We start from the raw sequence: 13,799 nt of genomic DNA, 5'->3' as shown, positions 1-13,799 counted from the left end.
GAGAATATTACTTTATGTTCTCATGCAGAGCCTCAGTGAGAACTGATAATGTTAGCATAGGTGCATGATACCACATTTTTTCGATAGCACTGTAATTGGAGATTTATTGCTGATCACTTTTTTGATGTGCTAATCCTAAAGCTTTTACTGTGTTTTTAATTTAGGAAGCAATAAATATTTGGACCAGATAGCAAGCACCAGCTCTTCACAGAAGAGCACCAAGAAGGAACAAGTCCCATCAGAAGCAGAGTTGGAGAGACAGCAAATCCTCCAAGAAATGCGGAAGAAAACTTCCCTTCACAATGACAACAGCTGGATCCGACAGCGCAGCTCCAGTGTGAATAAAGAGCCCATTTGTCTGCCTGGAGTTATGAGAAGGTATGAGACAGGCTGGCAGTTACTTCCTGTCCTTTATTTTCTCCTTTATTTTAGACAGTCTGGGTGTTTTGGACAGAAGAGATGTCACTAACTTTTTTCTCCTACTCGCTAAGGTCTCATGGAGAAAGTATAGAACAAATGTCATTGAGCACCTATTTTGAGCCAGGCACATAACAGTTGCTTTGTGTACATCATCTCACTTAATCTGGAGAAAATATTTTGAGGCAGGGACAGTTATTCTCTTTTTCTGTATGAGGAAACTTTCTCTCAAGCAGGAAGGAAACAAAACCACATGGCTAGTAAGTTGCAAAGCTGGGTATTAAACTTTGAAGTGTGATTCAGACACTTAAATAATTTATGTTGCTCTTGGATCTTGGAATTTTCTTGGCTGTGGACATAAAAAAATTAAACTATTTGCTTGTGTTTATAATGATATAATGGTTAGAATGGAACCAAGACAATAATTTTGTAACTTTAAGAAGGTAAACACAGAGATAAAAAGTAAATGGAGATGGTGGATAAACATTGAAAAAGATGTAGTTTAGGTAAATGAATGCTATAGCTGTTCTGATTCAATATTTCCATAGCTGACAAAAAACTGGGGAATATTATTTATAACACATTACAGACAAAGGACAGTTTATCTCATATACAGATAACTTTCACAAATTGGTAAATAAACCCAAATTTATAGGAACATAGACAAGGTATATGAATAGACAGTTCATAGAAAAGAGAAAACACAAAAAGCCAATAAATATGCAAAGATGCCAGCACTACTAAAACATGTATGTCTTTTGCTTATTGATTTATAAATAAAAGATTGATTAAATCTAATATAGACAAGTGTATAAGGAAATAGGAATTCATGTTCCCAATTGGGTGGACCATTTTTCAGTGTGTATTTACCAAAAGCTTATGTCTATACCCTGTGATCAATTTGATTTATCTTCTGGATATATTTGGACAAGTATGCAAAAATATATCCAAGGGTGTTCACTGAAATGTTTATAAGAGCAAATAAAAAAAAAAAACTCGATAAAAATATCAATACCTACTATTAAGAGAATTCTGAGTATGAGATAGAATACTATATACTATATTTCAATACGTGAAAGAGATATATTGCTGCATAGCACAGTACCTTAAAAGTCAGTTGCTTGAACAACAGTTCGTTTTCTCAGTTGAGGGTTCACTGGGAGGTTCTTCCCTCTGCCTGGCGTTGACCTGGGGCATGTGGGCAGCTGCAGTAACCTACAGCAAAGGTTGGCCATTTTCAAAAATGTAATGGACCAGACAGTAAATAATTTAGGCTTTGTGGGCCACATAAGGTTTCTGCCCAGTGTTCTTCAATTTTGTAAATAATTCTTAGAATATAAACACAATTCTTAGTTCACAAGCCAGACCATATGAAAATGGGCCGTGGGCCATAATTAGATCCCTGATCTAGAAGGCTCCATTGGGAGCTCTTAGCTGGGAGCCTCTGTTTTCTGTTCTCCAAATAGCTGCTTGGGCTCGTGGCATGGCACCTGAATTCAAAGAGAAAGCCTTGGAAAAGCAGAAGCCCCTATATGCAACTGCTTATCAAATCTCCATTTGCCTCATGCTTCCTGGAGTCCCAGTGACCAAAGTTAGTCATCCTGACAAGGACAGAGTCAGTGGGAGGGGTTTACAAAAGGGCATGAATACCAGGAGGTGTGGTTCATTGGGAGTCACCAGAGTACAATCTATCACATGCATTGACCTGAAAATTGATCTGAGATAAATTAAATGGGAAAAGACAATTTACAGAGGGATATAAATTATAGAATAATCCCATTCAAGAACATTAAACACATGAATATATTTCATATGCATATAGATGTGGCTATATTTATGTAAAGCAGATTTGTATCTATCTATAAATATGTGCCTGTGTATGTGAGGAAAGGTCCAGAAGGGTACAAAGTTAACGGTGGTTACCTCTGGGGGTTAGGATAGGTGAGCTGCAGAAAAAGAGTGAGGTGGAACTTTGATTTCTCCTTCAGATTTTCTCTATACTGTATGCATTTTCTTACCATTATTGTGCATTATTTGTATAATATTAAAAGGAAAAAAACATTTTTTAAAATTTTGGGTTAAGAGTAAATTTTTAAAAACAGTAACAACAAAATTGCCCATGTAGAGGTAAAACACAATTTTGAGGGTTTTTTGGTAGTTAAATATTACTGTAAATACACAAATTTTTTAAATTTTTAAATTTTATTTTTTTGTAGGTACACAATTTTAATAGAGATTTTCCAAAAGTTGTGTTTAAATAAGTTTATGAGCTATAGCCTATTTTAAATGTATATTCAATTTAAGGAAGTGGCTGATGAATCCTTCCATAATGTAAACACAATTAAATGAAGGATTTGGATGGTGAATGAATGAGAGTTGCACAGGAGGCATGACATGTGTTGTTTTGGAGTCAAAGAGATTATGGTTTGAAACCACTTCTACTACTTCCTGGCTCTTTTACTATAGGCAGGTTACCTAACCTCTTTGTCATAAAAAAGAAATACAAGTATTGTGAGGATTAAATCAGTTTAATATTTTTGTGAAAGTTCCTATTCCAATTCTTGGCACAATAGGTATTTTATTTTATTTTATTTTATTTTTTTTAAATCTCAAGACACCTTCTTTTTTTTTTTTAAAGATTTATTTATTTATTTATTTAATTTCCCCCCCTCCCCTGGTTGTCTGTTCTTGGTGTCTATTTGCTGCGTCTTGTTTCTTTGTCCGCTTCTGTTGTCGTCAGCGGCTCTGGAAGTGTGGGCGGCGCCATTCCTGGGCAGGCTGCTCTTTCTTTTCACGCTGGGCGGCTTTCCTCACGGGCGCACTCCTTGCGCGTGGGGCTCCCCCACGCGGGGGACACCCTGTGTGGCAGGGCACTCCTTGCGCGCATCAGCACTGCGCATGGCCAGCTCCACACGGGTCAAGGAGGCCCGGGGTTTGAACCGCGGACCTCCCATATGGTAGACGGACGCCCTAACCACTGGGCCAAAGTCCGTTTCCCAATAGGTATTTTAAAAACTGATTTTTTTTGGCTAGTGATCAAAAAAGATTTTAGGAATGATGTTTCTAAACTGTCGAAGATTTAAAAAATGAACATCTGTAGTCTTAGTCTTATTAGCTTTTTTTTTCTTAAAAAAAAGTACTTTACAGTCTTTCTTTCTTTCTACTTTTGTTGGAATATTTATTATTTTACCTAAGCACCAAGTAAATTTAAGTAAAAATAAGTTAAGGTTGATTGAAATTTGAAACTTCATGATTCTCAGATGATGAAGAGAAACTTTTCTTGTTAATGTTAATTTTGTATGTCACTGAGTTTCTTAGATCAATGCCTACTAATAAAATACATGAATACATTTAGTGACTTTAATGACGTGCTACGTAGATTTCTGAGTGAATATGTTAGACCTGTTTTTGATGAATCCCTTCTTTGTTTCAGAGGTGAATCTCTAGATAATCTGGATTCCTCAAGATCCAATTCTTGGAGACAGTCCCCTTGGCTCAATCCGCCTACAGGAGTCTATGCTTCTTCCTCTGTGCAAGACTTCAGTCGCCCACCTCCTCAGCTGGTGTCCACATCTAACCGTGCCTATATGCGAAATCCATCCTCCAGCCTTCCGCCGCCCCCGGCTGGGTCTGTGAATGCCGCCTCCTCGGGCTCCTCGGTCATAGCGCGCAGCCAGTCGCCTTCTACCTCTCAGTCAGGGCCCCAGCTGCGCAACAGGTGAGGCCCTGCATGGCTCTCCTTGTCTTTTCTTAGTCTCGTGGGCGTTTTCCCCTAAAGTTGCCTCCAAATCTTGTCCACATTTTCTAGTGAAAAAGAAGAACAAGCCTTTTTAAGTGTGTCAAATTTAGTGTTTTTTATCAAATCAATTCAGAAGGCTTTCGTAATACCTCTCCATGCTCCCTGAGGAGCTTTTATGCCTGTCAGTGCAGCCAGTGGATTCCTTCAGAATTCTGCATGATGCTGCTGTCTTGTTTGCCTGTGCTTTTGGTCAGTATCTTAGGTGTTGTGCGTGGGTATCCTCCACGTGGAATCGTGACAATATACCATGGTTCGTGAATGCTTTTCACATTCATGAGAAAGCAGTGTTATAAAATGTTTGACTATTTTAATGAGACTGTTATACAAACTTATTTAATAAGAACTGTGTATAAAAAGAAAGCAGTATAACCAAGCTCTGCAATTTGTGAAACTTTTCACAAACTGGATAAAAATTATTATGTAGGTAGGACCTTGCCTTCTAGGTTTTTGATTTCCAAAATCAGTGCTTGTTTTTCCTCTGGTTTGCCAACATTTTTTTCGGTCTACACCAACTACTACTTTATGCCATGTGCTGCTGGGACTCTGTCAGCACTGTAATGATAGGTTTTGACTAGAAACATGCCTTTTGGTATGGAATAAGGCACAGATGTCAAAATGTCACAAAGGTTTTTAGGTTTGAGTGGCTTCTCCACAGATGAGTTATGATTCACCTAACTACTTACATCAGTCTTTCCACTGCCACCAGAAATGAATTCTACTGGCATATACTACTTTTCTTCATAAATGAAATTCTTAAAAAAAGAAGAAATACAATGATGAATGCTGGGATTTTTTAAGTGTTCTGTGCAGTGGCACTAATTACATTCCTAATGTTGCGCTACCATCACCACCATCCATTACGAAAACTTTTTCACTACCCAGAACAGAAACTCTGTACCCATTAAGCAATAACTCACTATTCCCCTTTCCTCCCAATCCTCGTAAGCTCTGATCTATTTTCTCTCTCTATGAACTTGCTTATTATGGATATTTCGTATAAGTAGAATCATTTTTTGTCTGGCTTCTTTTCCTCAGCATGATATCTTCAGGGTTCAACCATGTTATAGCATGGCTGAGGAACTTCATTCCTTTTTATGGCTAAGTAATAGTCCATTGTTTGCATATACCATGTTTTGTTTATCTATTCATCCACTGATGAACACTTGGGTTGCTTCTACCTCTTGACTATTATGAAATATGCTTCTACAAATACTGATATACTTGGGGTTTTTTAGCTATCAAATAAGGGACTTTAGTAAGAAAGCATATTTATGCCAGTCCAAAATAATGCTGCATGTGCCGGGATCTACACAATATTTATCAAGGAATTTGAATTGAGAGGAGGAGTAAGGATTTATGGTAACTGTGGGGGGAGGTGAGGGCCATCAGGTAGAGGCAAGGTAAAAGAGAGAGTATCCATTTACTTGCCAAGAGACCCACTCTAGACAGTAGATCATGGACATAGGCTTTTCTGCCCTGAGAAGTTCTCGGTCTAGGTGGTATCCTTCTAACATCAGGCACTGAACAGCTAAATACTGTTCTTTGCAAAAAAAGCACTGTGTTAGCACCTTGGGGATGCAAGGGTCAGTGAGAAGTGGCTATTGCCTGGGAAAAGAGATAAGACCCACATGGAAAATTAAAGTAGAAACCCTCCCTACTTATCTCAGTGGTAGCTTTCAGCTTTCTGTTGGTTTTCTTTCCATTCTTGAAAGAGACAATCCTGAAAGCCAGAGACATAGAATCAGGAAAGCAGTGATACCCCCTGCCCCCTTTTTTTTAAACTAGAAAACTGGGTAAATAAGAAAGAGGGTGAAAAATAAAGTTGAGAAGCTAAGTTGTAGAAGACTTGGCAATGCCTCAGAGAGGAGGTTGGGCTGCTCTTTTCGTGTTCTGAGTGGTGGAATGACGTGGTTAGAGTTGTGCTTCAGCAAGTTTAACTGGCAAGAAGATGTAGGATTGATTAGAGTAGGGGAAGTGGGGTGGAAGTTGTAGATAATATTGCTGAGTGAAGATGTGATCTAAGGATAGCATATACATATAAAGTGAAGAGTGGACTAATTGCACCAAAATTGTGCAGGTAGGTGAGTTGGTGTCAAGGGTCTCAGAATTGTCATGGGATCGTTCAAGGTTACAGCATAACCAAGGCATGCTTTTGTTGGCTTGTAAAAGTTTTTCTCCCACAGTTACATAGCCTCTCCTAAATTATTAATTAATATTAATGCTGAAGTGTTGTTTTCTACCATCACCTTAAGCTGCATGGATGAAAAGCCTCTGTTTCATTCTTCTTCTGCGTCTAGGTCAGTCAGTGGGAAGCGTGTGTGCTCCTACTGTAATAGCATTCTGGGCAGAGGAGCCGCCATGATCATCGAGTCCCTGGGGCTTTGTTATCATTTACATTGTTTTAAGGTGAGCCCAAGAGAAACAGCCTGCCAGCCCGCAAAGCTTTGCTTGGACAGCGCATGGCTTCTTTGAGCTCTGGGTGTGGGCGCGCCACTAACAAGCTGGTTGTTGCATTCAGTTCATCGTCTGTGCTGCGCTTTGAATCGCAAATTGTCTGCTACTTAGTTCTCAAATCTTGAACCTAGCTTTAAAAAGTTAATCTGGATACACTATGCATTTCCTTCTCCAATCTGTTATATTCTGTAAGAACAATTTACTGTACATAAATGCCCTCTCTAACCGGCTATTGTAGACATACTTCAATTATAATTTACCAATGTTATTAACAGCATGGAGGCATAGAATTAAACGGTGCCTGAGAGTGTAGCTTTGAAAAGGAAAAATATATAAGGAAAATTATTGTAACAATTACACATCCTGCTTACACTTGATGGGGTTTTGCACATAAGAAAGAAATAAAGCAATTGAGCTCCTGCCTCCCACATGGGAGGTCCTGTGTTCAGTTACTCGTGCCTCGAGAAAAAAACAAGCAAAAAGCAAAATGAAAAATCCAACTCAGGAAAGCCGACGTGGCTCAGTGGTTGAGTGCTGGCTTCCCACATATGAGGTCCTGGGTTCAATCTCTGGTCCCAGTTCCAAAAAAAAAAAAAGAAAGAAAGAAGGCTGTAACTGCTTCATGTAGTACCTGTCTTTAGGAATCAATCTCTTTCATTTTTGAACTTGCATTGTGCAAGAGGATTCTGCTTGTTGACCCTGGAATCTGCGGGCCACAGCTTGTTTGAGCATGTACATTGCTGGCTTGAGTTGTCCCTTGGCAGAGCAGAATGAGTCAAAATAATTAGTGTTTGAGTACATGGAATCAAAGTACCCAGGCCTCTGAAGTACTGGCGCCCTGTGGGAACACTTGCCAAACTAGTGCATTGTGGACGCTGGGAGGGCACCCTGGAGTGGCTGCCAGAATCCTAGGCTCTTGCACCTCCTCCAGTCCGTTCATGCAGTGCCTTTGTTGCCTTCCTTCATGCTCCTCAAAGAAACGAAGTCTCAGTTCCTTTAAACCAATCAATGAATCACTTCTGCTTCTGGTATATTTAGAAGATCATCTTGGCTCTTAATATTGGCATTATGGAGTAGGCCTATGATCCATGCCTCAGGACCACGGACTTTTCTCATTTTCTTTTTTCTTAATAAGCTCTTTACTCCCTTGCCCCCCCCCCCCAAAAAAAATTGGCTTTACGAATTCTTTAAATAATGCCTCATCTGGCAGGGTGCCATTTGAACTTACTAACCATCTTTTGGCCTTTTGTTTTTTTGCTCTTGCTGAAATGTATCTAGGAATTTAGGAGCTTAGAAGCTGCAGAGCTGCTAATTCCCACCCCACTCCACGCTCAGGGCCAGGAGTGACCCAAGTTTTCTTGAACTGACTGTGGGTGTTCTGTTTTCATCCCTCAGTGTGTGGCCTGTGAGTCTGTCCTCGGGGGTTCTTCCTCAGGAGCCGAAGTCCGAATCAGAAACAACCAACTGTACTGCAACGACTGCTATCTCAGATTCAAATGTAAGAGAGCAAATCAGAGAGAAAATTTCTTGTCTTTTAAGGAGACCGCGGGTTCCCATGCATCTCCCTGAACTTGCAGCCATCTCTCCCTCAAGTTCAGTGCCTTAGAATCCCAGTTTTTAGGGATCGTAGTCTCTCTCTTTCAAAGATGATATACGGTGAGGGGATCATTTTGCTCAGGATTCCAGCCAAACTAGGGCAGATTGTGGGGCCAAGGAATTAGAGATGGATGAGGTCCTGAAAGCCAGGATGGTTTCTTTGCTCTCTGCTCAGAATCTGAAGAAACCTCTAGTAATTTGAGAATAAAAATTAACAAGACAAGACAGATAGTTAAAACGAATCTTCTATGCATACTATAATCAGTTTCTTGGCTAAGGATTGGTTGCTCTTCATTACCTCCTGCTTATTTCTATTATTTAACAGCTTTGATGATATTTAGAATAAGATCAATGTTAAAATCAATCATTAAAAAAAGTAATAAAGAAAAAGTAGTTTATGCTTAGCGTTAATATATACTCATATATTAATATATATGATTTTTTAAAAGATCATTAATTCTGATTATATGGTGTTTCAGTTTCATTAGTAGAAAACTGGAGTTTTTCTAAAAGTTCAAATGCTACTTTATATCTATGTTTTTGTAAAAGAATGTTATAAATCATAGGATAACATAATTAGATTGCATACTGTTTATAGCTACATAAAGACAACCATTGTTGCTGTTGATATTTGAACCTTGATACTGGTAACATGTGTTTCTTCCTTATTATGAAAGGGTGTTACAAGTGGTAGCAGCAAAACAATTTGCTTTTGAACTCTGAGGTATTTATGTGGCCCTTTATGTGAAGAGTGCTTTGAAAATGGCTTAAGCCTAGTCAACTCTCTTTTATCTGTCCATAGGTTCTGAGTCTTTTTTTTTTTTTTAATTTAATTTTTTACCCCAGCTGTCCATTCCTTTCCTTGGATGTGGACATTAAGACTGGAGAATGGCAAGGCTGGCCATGTAATGGGGGGAGTGTGTGCGTGTTCTCTTTTCTCTCTTTAATCAAATTCTAAAGCCAAATATAATTGATTCTTGGAATCATCAAAGAATTGCCCATGCCTTTTTTCCCCTCTAACAAAAATACTGGAGAGTTGAGTGTAATTTATTTCTATATCAGCAATTACATTTTGCTTTTTTTTGGCAAATGAATTCTAGAGCCCAGTGGCTGTAGTTTGCCTTTATCCTAAGAGTGAATGACAAGGTTATTCTTTCTATCTCACTGAGTTATTCTCTGAGTGGATACTGCTGTATATCCGAGGGAACGAAATCCCAGTGTTATTGAATCTAAGCACCTTTCTTTCTTCTCTCCTTGCCCGATCAGCTGGAAAGCCAACCGCCATGTGATGTAAACCTGCATACGAAAGCACTGTTGCAGATAGAAGAAGAGGTGGTTGCTGCTGATGTAGATCTATAAATATATGTTGTCTGTCATTTTATTCTCCTTTTTAAGAAAGAATAACTCTTTTTTCTTGCCTCTTAGATTGCATAGGAGCATTGTATTCCTGATAGAACCTGTATTTTTGTTGTTGTTTATTTATAACAAGGTAACTATGTGTGGGGAAAAGTGCAGTATTTACCTTTTGAATTCAACATATTAGAAGCACAAGAGAAAAAATAAGAACTCCAAAAATGTGTTTGAGGCTGTTAAAGAACTAGTTTGACTTTTCAAGTGGTGTTTTGAAGAGGGTATTTTATTCTTTTTTAAAAGGTTCTTAAACATTATTTGAAATAGTTAATATAAATATATAATTGCATTTGCTCTGTTTATTTGTAATGTATACTAAATGCAGAACTATATGGAAAATTTCAGTAAAATCCACTCCCAAATTTGCTTTTGGTATTCTTTTATCCACCTATGTAATATGATTTTTTTAAAAAAATTAGCTTATGTAACATTTTATTTGCTTGATGAAGGGCACTCTATTTTCTTCACCAGAATTGTGGCTAAGCAGTCCCAATAGAAAGCTTCTTTTTTCTGTCAATGAAAAATAGCAATGTTTTGCATACCAGAACGTTTTCTCGGGAAACTAGTGAGGCTTTCTGTTCAAGTGCATTTGTAAATAAACTTGCTTATGCATTTAAAGAGTGTTTGTTCTTTTTGGAGGTGTGGTGACCTTTCACTCTTCTAATCATATGTAATTCCGTGGTTTTTCTTGATGTTATGTTTTATTAGCTTTTTAAGGTATATTTAGCATATAATAAACTCTACAAATTTAAAGTATTCAATTGGACAAGTTTTGACATATGTGTAACTATCACCATAATCTAGATATTGTTTTTACTGAAAACTTTTAAGGAGGAACATTATTTTTTATAGAAAGTTATGTTTTTGAAAACTATGGGGAAGAGAGAGTGAGCAGAACAGAGAGAAGTTATATTTTTTTCTTCCAATATTTCTGAGAAAGCAGATATCTGTTTTATGACGTGAACATAGAGAAGGAGAAAGGATGACTTTACCCCTCCTATAATACATTAAGACATGGAACTTCTGCAGTGGCAAAGTCAGGGAGAAGAGTAGCATGAAAATTAAATTTTTTGTCTTCAAGAATTCAATTTACCTTATCATTTTACTTGGAATTTCCATTTATATTGTGGTGTGAGATCTAGGGGAAAAAAAAAAAGTGAAAAATATCAATCTCAATGAACAGGCAAAGAATAATAACAAATGCCCGATGGTTAGAGTTGAGAGACATATATAACAAGGTTATGTCTAACAAGGGTTGGGATTTAACTTGTTTTATTTAGCAGTTTAACATCCTTTGTTAAGATTGGAAGAGAGATTAAAAAGCATGCTAATGCAAGTCCAGTTCATGCCAGTAATAAAAAATGGCATGAAAAAAAAAATCTAATTTGTATTTGAAATCTGTGCATAGGGGAAAGGAGAAAAACAACTTCCAGATTCTTATCATAAACCACAAAGGTGCAGGGAAGTATATATGATGAATATGAAGTAACCCTTATACACAAATGGAGGAGAGTAGCATATACCCATAGAAGAGATCGTGGGAGAAGCACAGTGTGTAAGAACCCAGGAGGCACCTACAGCTGAGGGACTAGACATGGTTTCACAGCAGCAGTGATACATGAACTGCTTGTTTAAGAGCGGATACAATTTTAACAGACAAAGGATGTAGAAAGAACAAAATACCATTTCTGAGTTGGGACTCAACACCCCAATGATCCCTCCCTTACTTTATATTCCTGTCAAATCCTTACGCACTTTGACCTGTTTTGCAGAGGAATGGGGTGATCATCAGATGCTCTACATGTAAGGATGTAGCTATAAAGATGTGAGACTCTATCCTAGGGTGGTGAGAATGCAAAAAGGAAGAAGTAGATGGATGAGAGCAGTCCTGCCATGGCAGGATCTAAAGAGAAGGGAAGGATAACTCTTGGGCCTCAAGCCTTTGTAGTTGGAGACTAATATTCAATTGAGAGAGGAGATGAGATGGAGATGAATTCTGTTAAAGACATACTCCAAGGTTGACATACAAGTGAAATTCCTAAACATAGGTGGAAAATACAGGATTGCACTTAGCAGGAGTACGAAGAAATGATGTCCATTCATATATGCTAGTTTTTATACTCAGATTGACTTACATATAAAGAAGTTTATTAGTTCATTTGACAGGAAGTCAGGAAGATTTTTTCATCTAGCATTTCAGTAATGTCATTGAAAACCCAACTTATTCATCTCAGGCTGTTCTGTAAGGCAAAATGTTGGTTTGATCCTAAAGCTAGTTATTACCATGGTTGCAAGATGGCTGACAGGCTTCATGCTTCCTGGTTCATGTATACTGGAAGTGAAACTTCTCATTGCTCGTAAGTGCTTAAGTGAATTTTCCCAGAAGCCTTCAAAAAAACTCTTCTCCTTTCTCATTGGCCAGACTTAGTTTATTTGCCCATTTTTTTGCCATGGGTAATCCCATCCTTTTGGCAATCAGAATCCCCATGAGTGAAGATCTATTTCCAAATCACATTGTGGTTAATCAATAGGCTTATGATGGAATGAACAGTGAGAGTCAACCACATTTACTATAGCTTGCCTTTATGAATTCCATTGAAAAATATTTTAGTATCTGCTTTGTGCAAGACCCTGCCTTTCATAGTTAAGTGAGGTTAAGAAACAATATAAAGAGAAATGGAGCTGGAACAAGAGTATATCCTTCAATCGTACTCAACAAGGATCATTTATGGGAATCATGACTTGATTGGGTATTTGAGCTCTTCAAGCAAATATAAAAGGTCAGTTCTTAGTGGTAATGAGGTGAAGAATTGGGAATATGGATAATTTGTGAATACTTGGTAAAAAGTGTGATAGTCTCGTATTTTCCCAGGTTTTTTGTTTTTTTTCCATGAAAACTAATGAAAGCAAACCATGGATTCACTATTTAGTTTAAACTTCTTAGGTTTATAAATTTCACATCAGAATTCCCACGGTATCTTTTAATGCATTTAGTTGACTCAGTAAGTCTCCTAATTATTTTGTTTGACAAGTCTGTATATAACTCTTTAATGCTTACGCTGTAATTACGCTCAACACTCATCATGAAGAGTCTTTTTCACATCAACATCATAACTCTTTGCTATTAAAATTAGATTTGAGAAGAGATAGGATTTACTCAAACTTCCAAACGAGAAGCCTATTAAAATCAGGAAAATGATGCTGCAGTTCTTCTAGTTTTAACATGTATTTTGTGTTGCTACTTGCTGTTACTTTTTTCAAGTAAAGTGCTTTATTAGATCTATAATGAATCCAATTTCACACTTAAGGCATTGATCTGCCTCTTGCTATTTCAGGCTAACAGGACTCTAACATTTGTCAGGAGCTCCTCCACCCTGGTTCAAACCTGTGAGTCACTTGTTCCTTCTGATCCATTTCTCCTCCACATCTGATTGTAGCTCTAGGATCCCTTAATCCTAAAATGGTGAGGTTGCTGCTATTTCAGTCTCAGCTATATAATGAGGTTTTCAGTTTTCATGATGCCTTCATTCTTAACATCTCAGGAATATGTAGCTCATGGCCAGAAGAGGAGACAGGATGAAAGTGAGCAGGAGGGAGAAGGCAGGAAAGAACACAACCTCTAATGAGTTCACCTTTACACGTGTTTATTGAGTGCTTCCTTGTGTGCCATGCTTACTAGGGAGATGATAGCACGTGAGGGAGGTATTTTCTGGACTGAAGTAACACATGCCTGAATTCATTGGTCACTGTATGAGTTTCCTAGGTTGCTGTAATAAAGTATCACAAACTTGGTGGTTTGAAATAGTATACATTTATTCTTTTACAGTTCCAGAGGTAAGAGTCTAAAATGAGTCTCCTGGAGCTAATGTCAAGGTGTGGGCAGGGCTGCATTCCTTCTAAAGGCTCCAGGGGAGCAGCTGTCCCTTGCCTCTTCCGTTTCTACATCTGATCTCTTTCCTCTGTCTTATAAGGACTCTTGTGATGACATTGGGCTCACTCAGATAATCCAGGAAAATCTCCCCATTTCACGATCTTTTAAAATCATATCTGCTAAGTCTCTTTGCCATGTAAGGAAACGTTTCAGGGATTAGGATGTAGATATCTTTGGAGGGCATTATTCAGT

At 38.0% G+C, this 13,799-nt stretch overlaps 1 protein-coding gene across 10 annotated transcripts in view; it reads left to right on the top strand.

Annotated features, from left to right (window-relative positions):
- LMO7 (LIM domain 7) overlaps positions 1 to 10,294 on the top strand; it is a 231,272-nt gene extending 220,978 nt beyond the window's left edge. For all 10 annotated transcript variants that reach the window (XM_058276567.2, XM_023584944.3, XM_058276576.2 and 7 more), the window contains 5 exons: positions 165 to 378; positions 3,851 to 4,135; positions 6,514 to 6,622; positions 8,066 to 8,168; positions 9,533 to 10,294. In XM_058276567.2, the coding sequence (XP_058132550.1) occupies positions 165 to 378; positions 3,851 to 4,135; positions 6,514 to 6,622; positions 8,066 to 8,168; positions 9,533 to 9,555 (734 nt within the window). In that variant the 3' untranslated portion in view covers positions 9,556 to 10,294. The remainder of the gene's footprint in view (positions 1 to 164; positions 379 to 3,850; positions 4,136 to 6,513; positions 6,623 to 8,065; positions 8,169 to 9,532) is intronic.
- Positions 10,295 to 13,799: the final 3,505 nt, after the last annotated feature.

The sequence above is a fragment of the Dasypus novemcinctus genome, chromosome 15 (genome assembly GCF_030445035.2).
Source record: "Dasypus novemcinctus isolate mDasNov1 chromosome 15, mDasNov1.1.hap2, whole genome shotgun sequence".
Taxonomy (NCBI): domain Eukaryota; kingdom Metazoa; phylum Chordata; class Mammalia; order Cingulata; family Dasypodidae; genus Dasypus; species Dasypus novemcinctus.
This window is presented reverse-complemented; position numbering and strand designations above follow the sequence as displayed.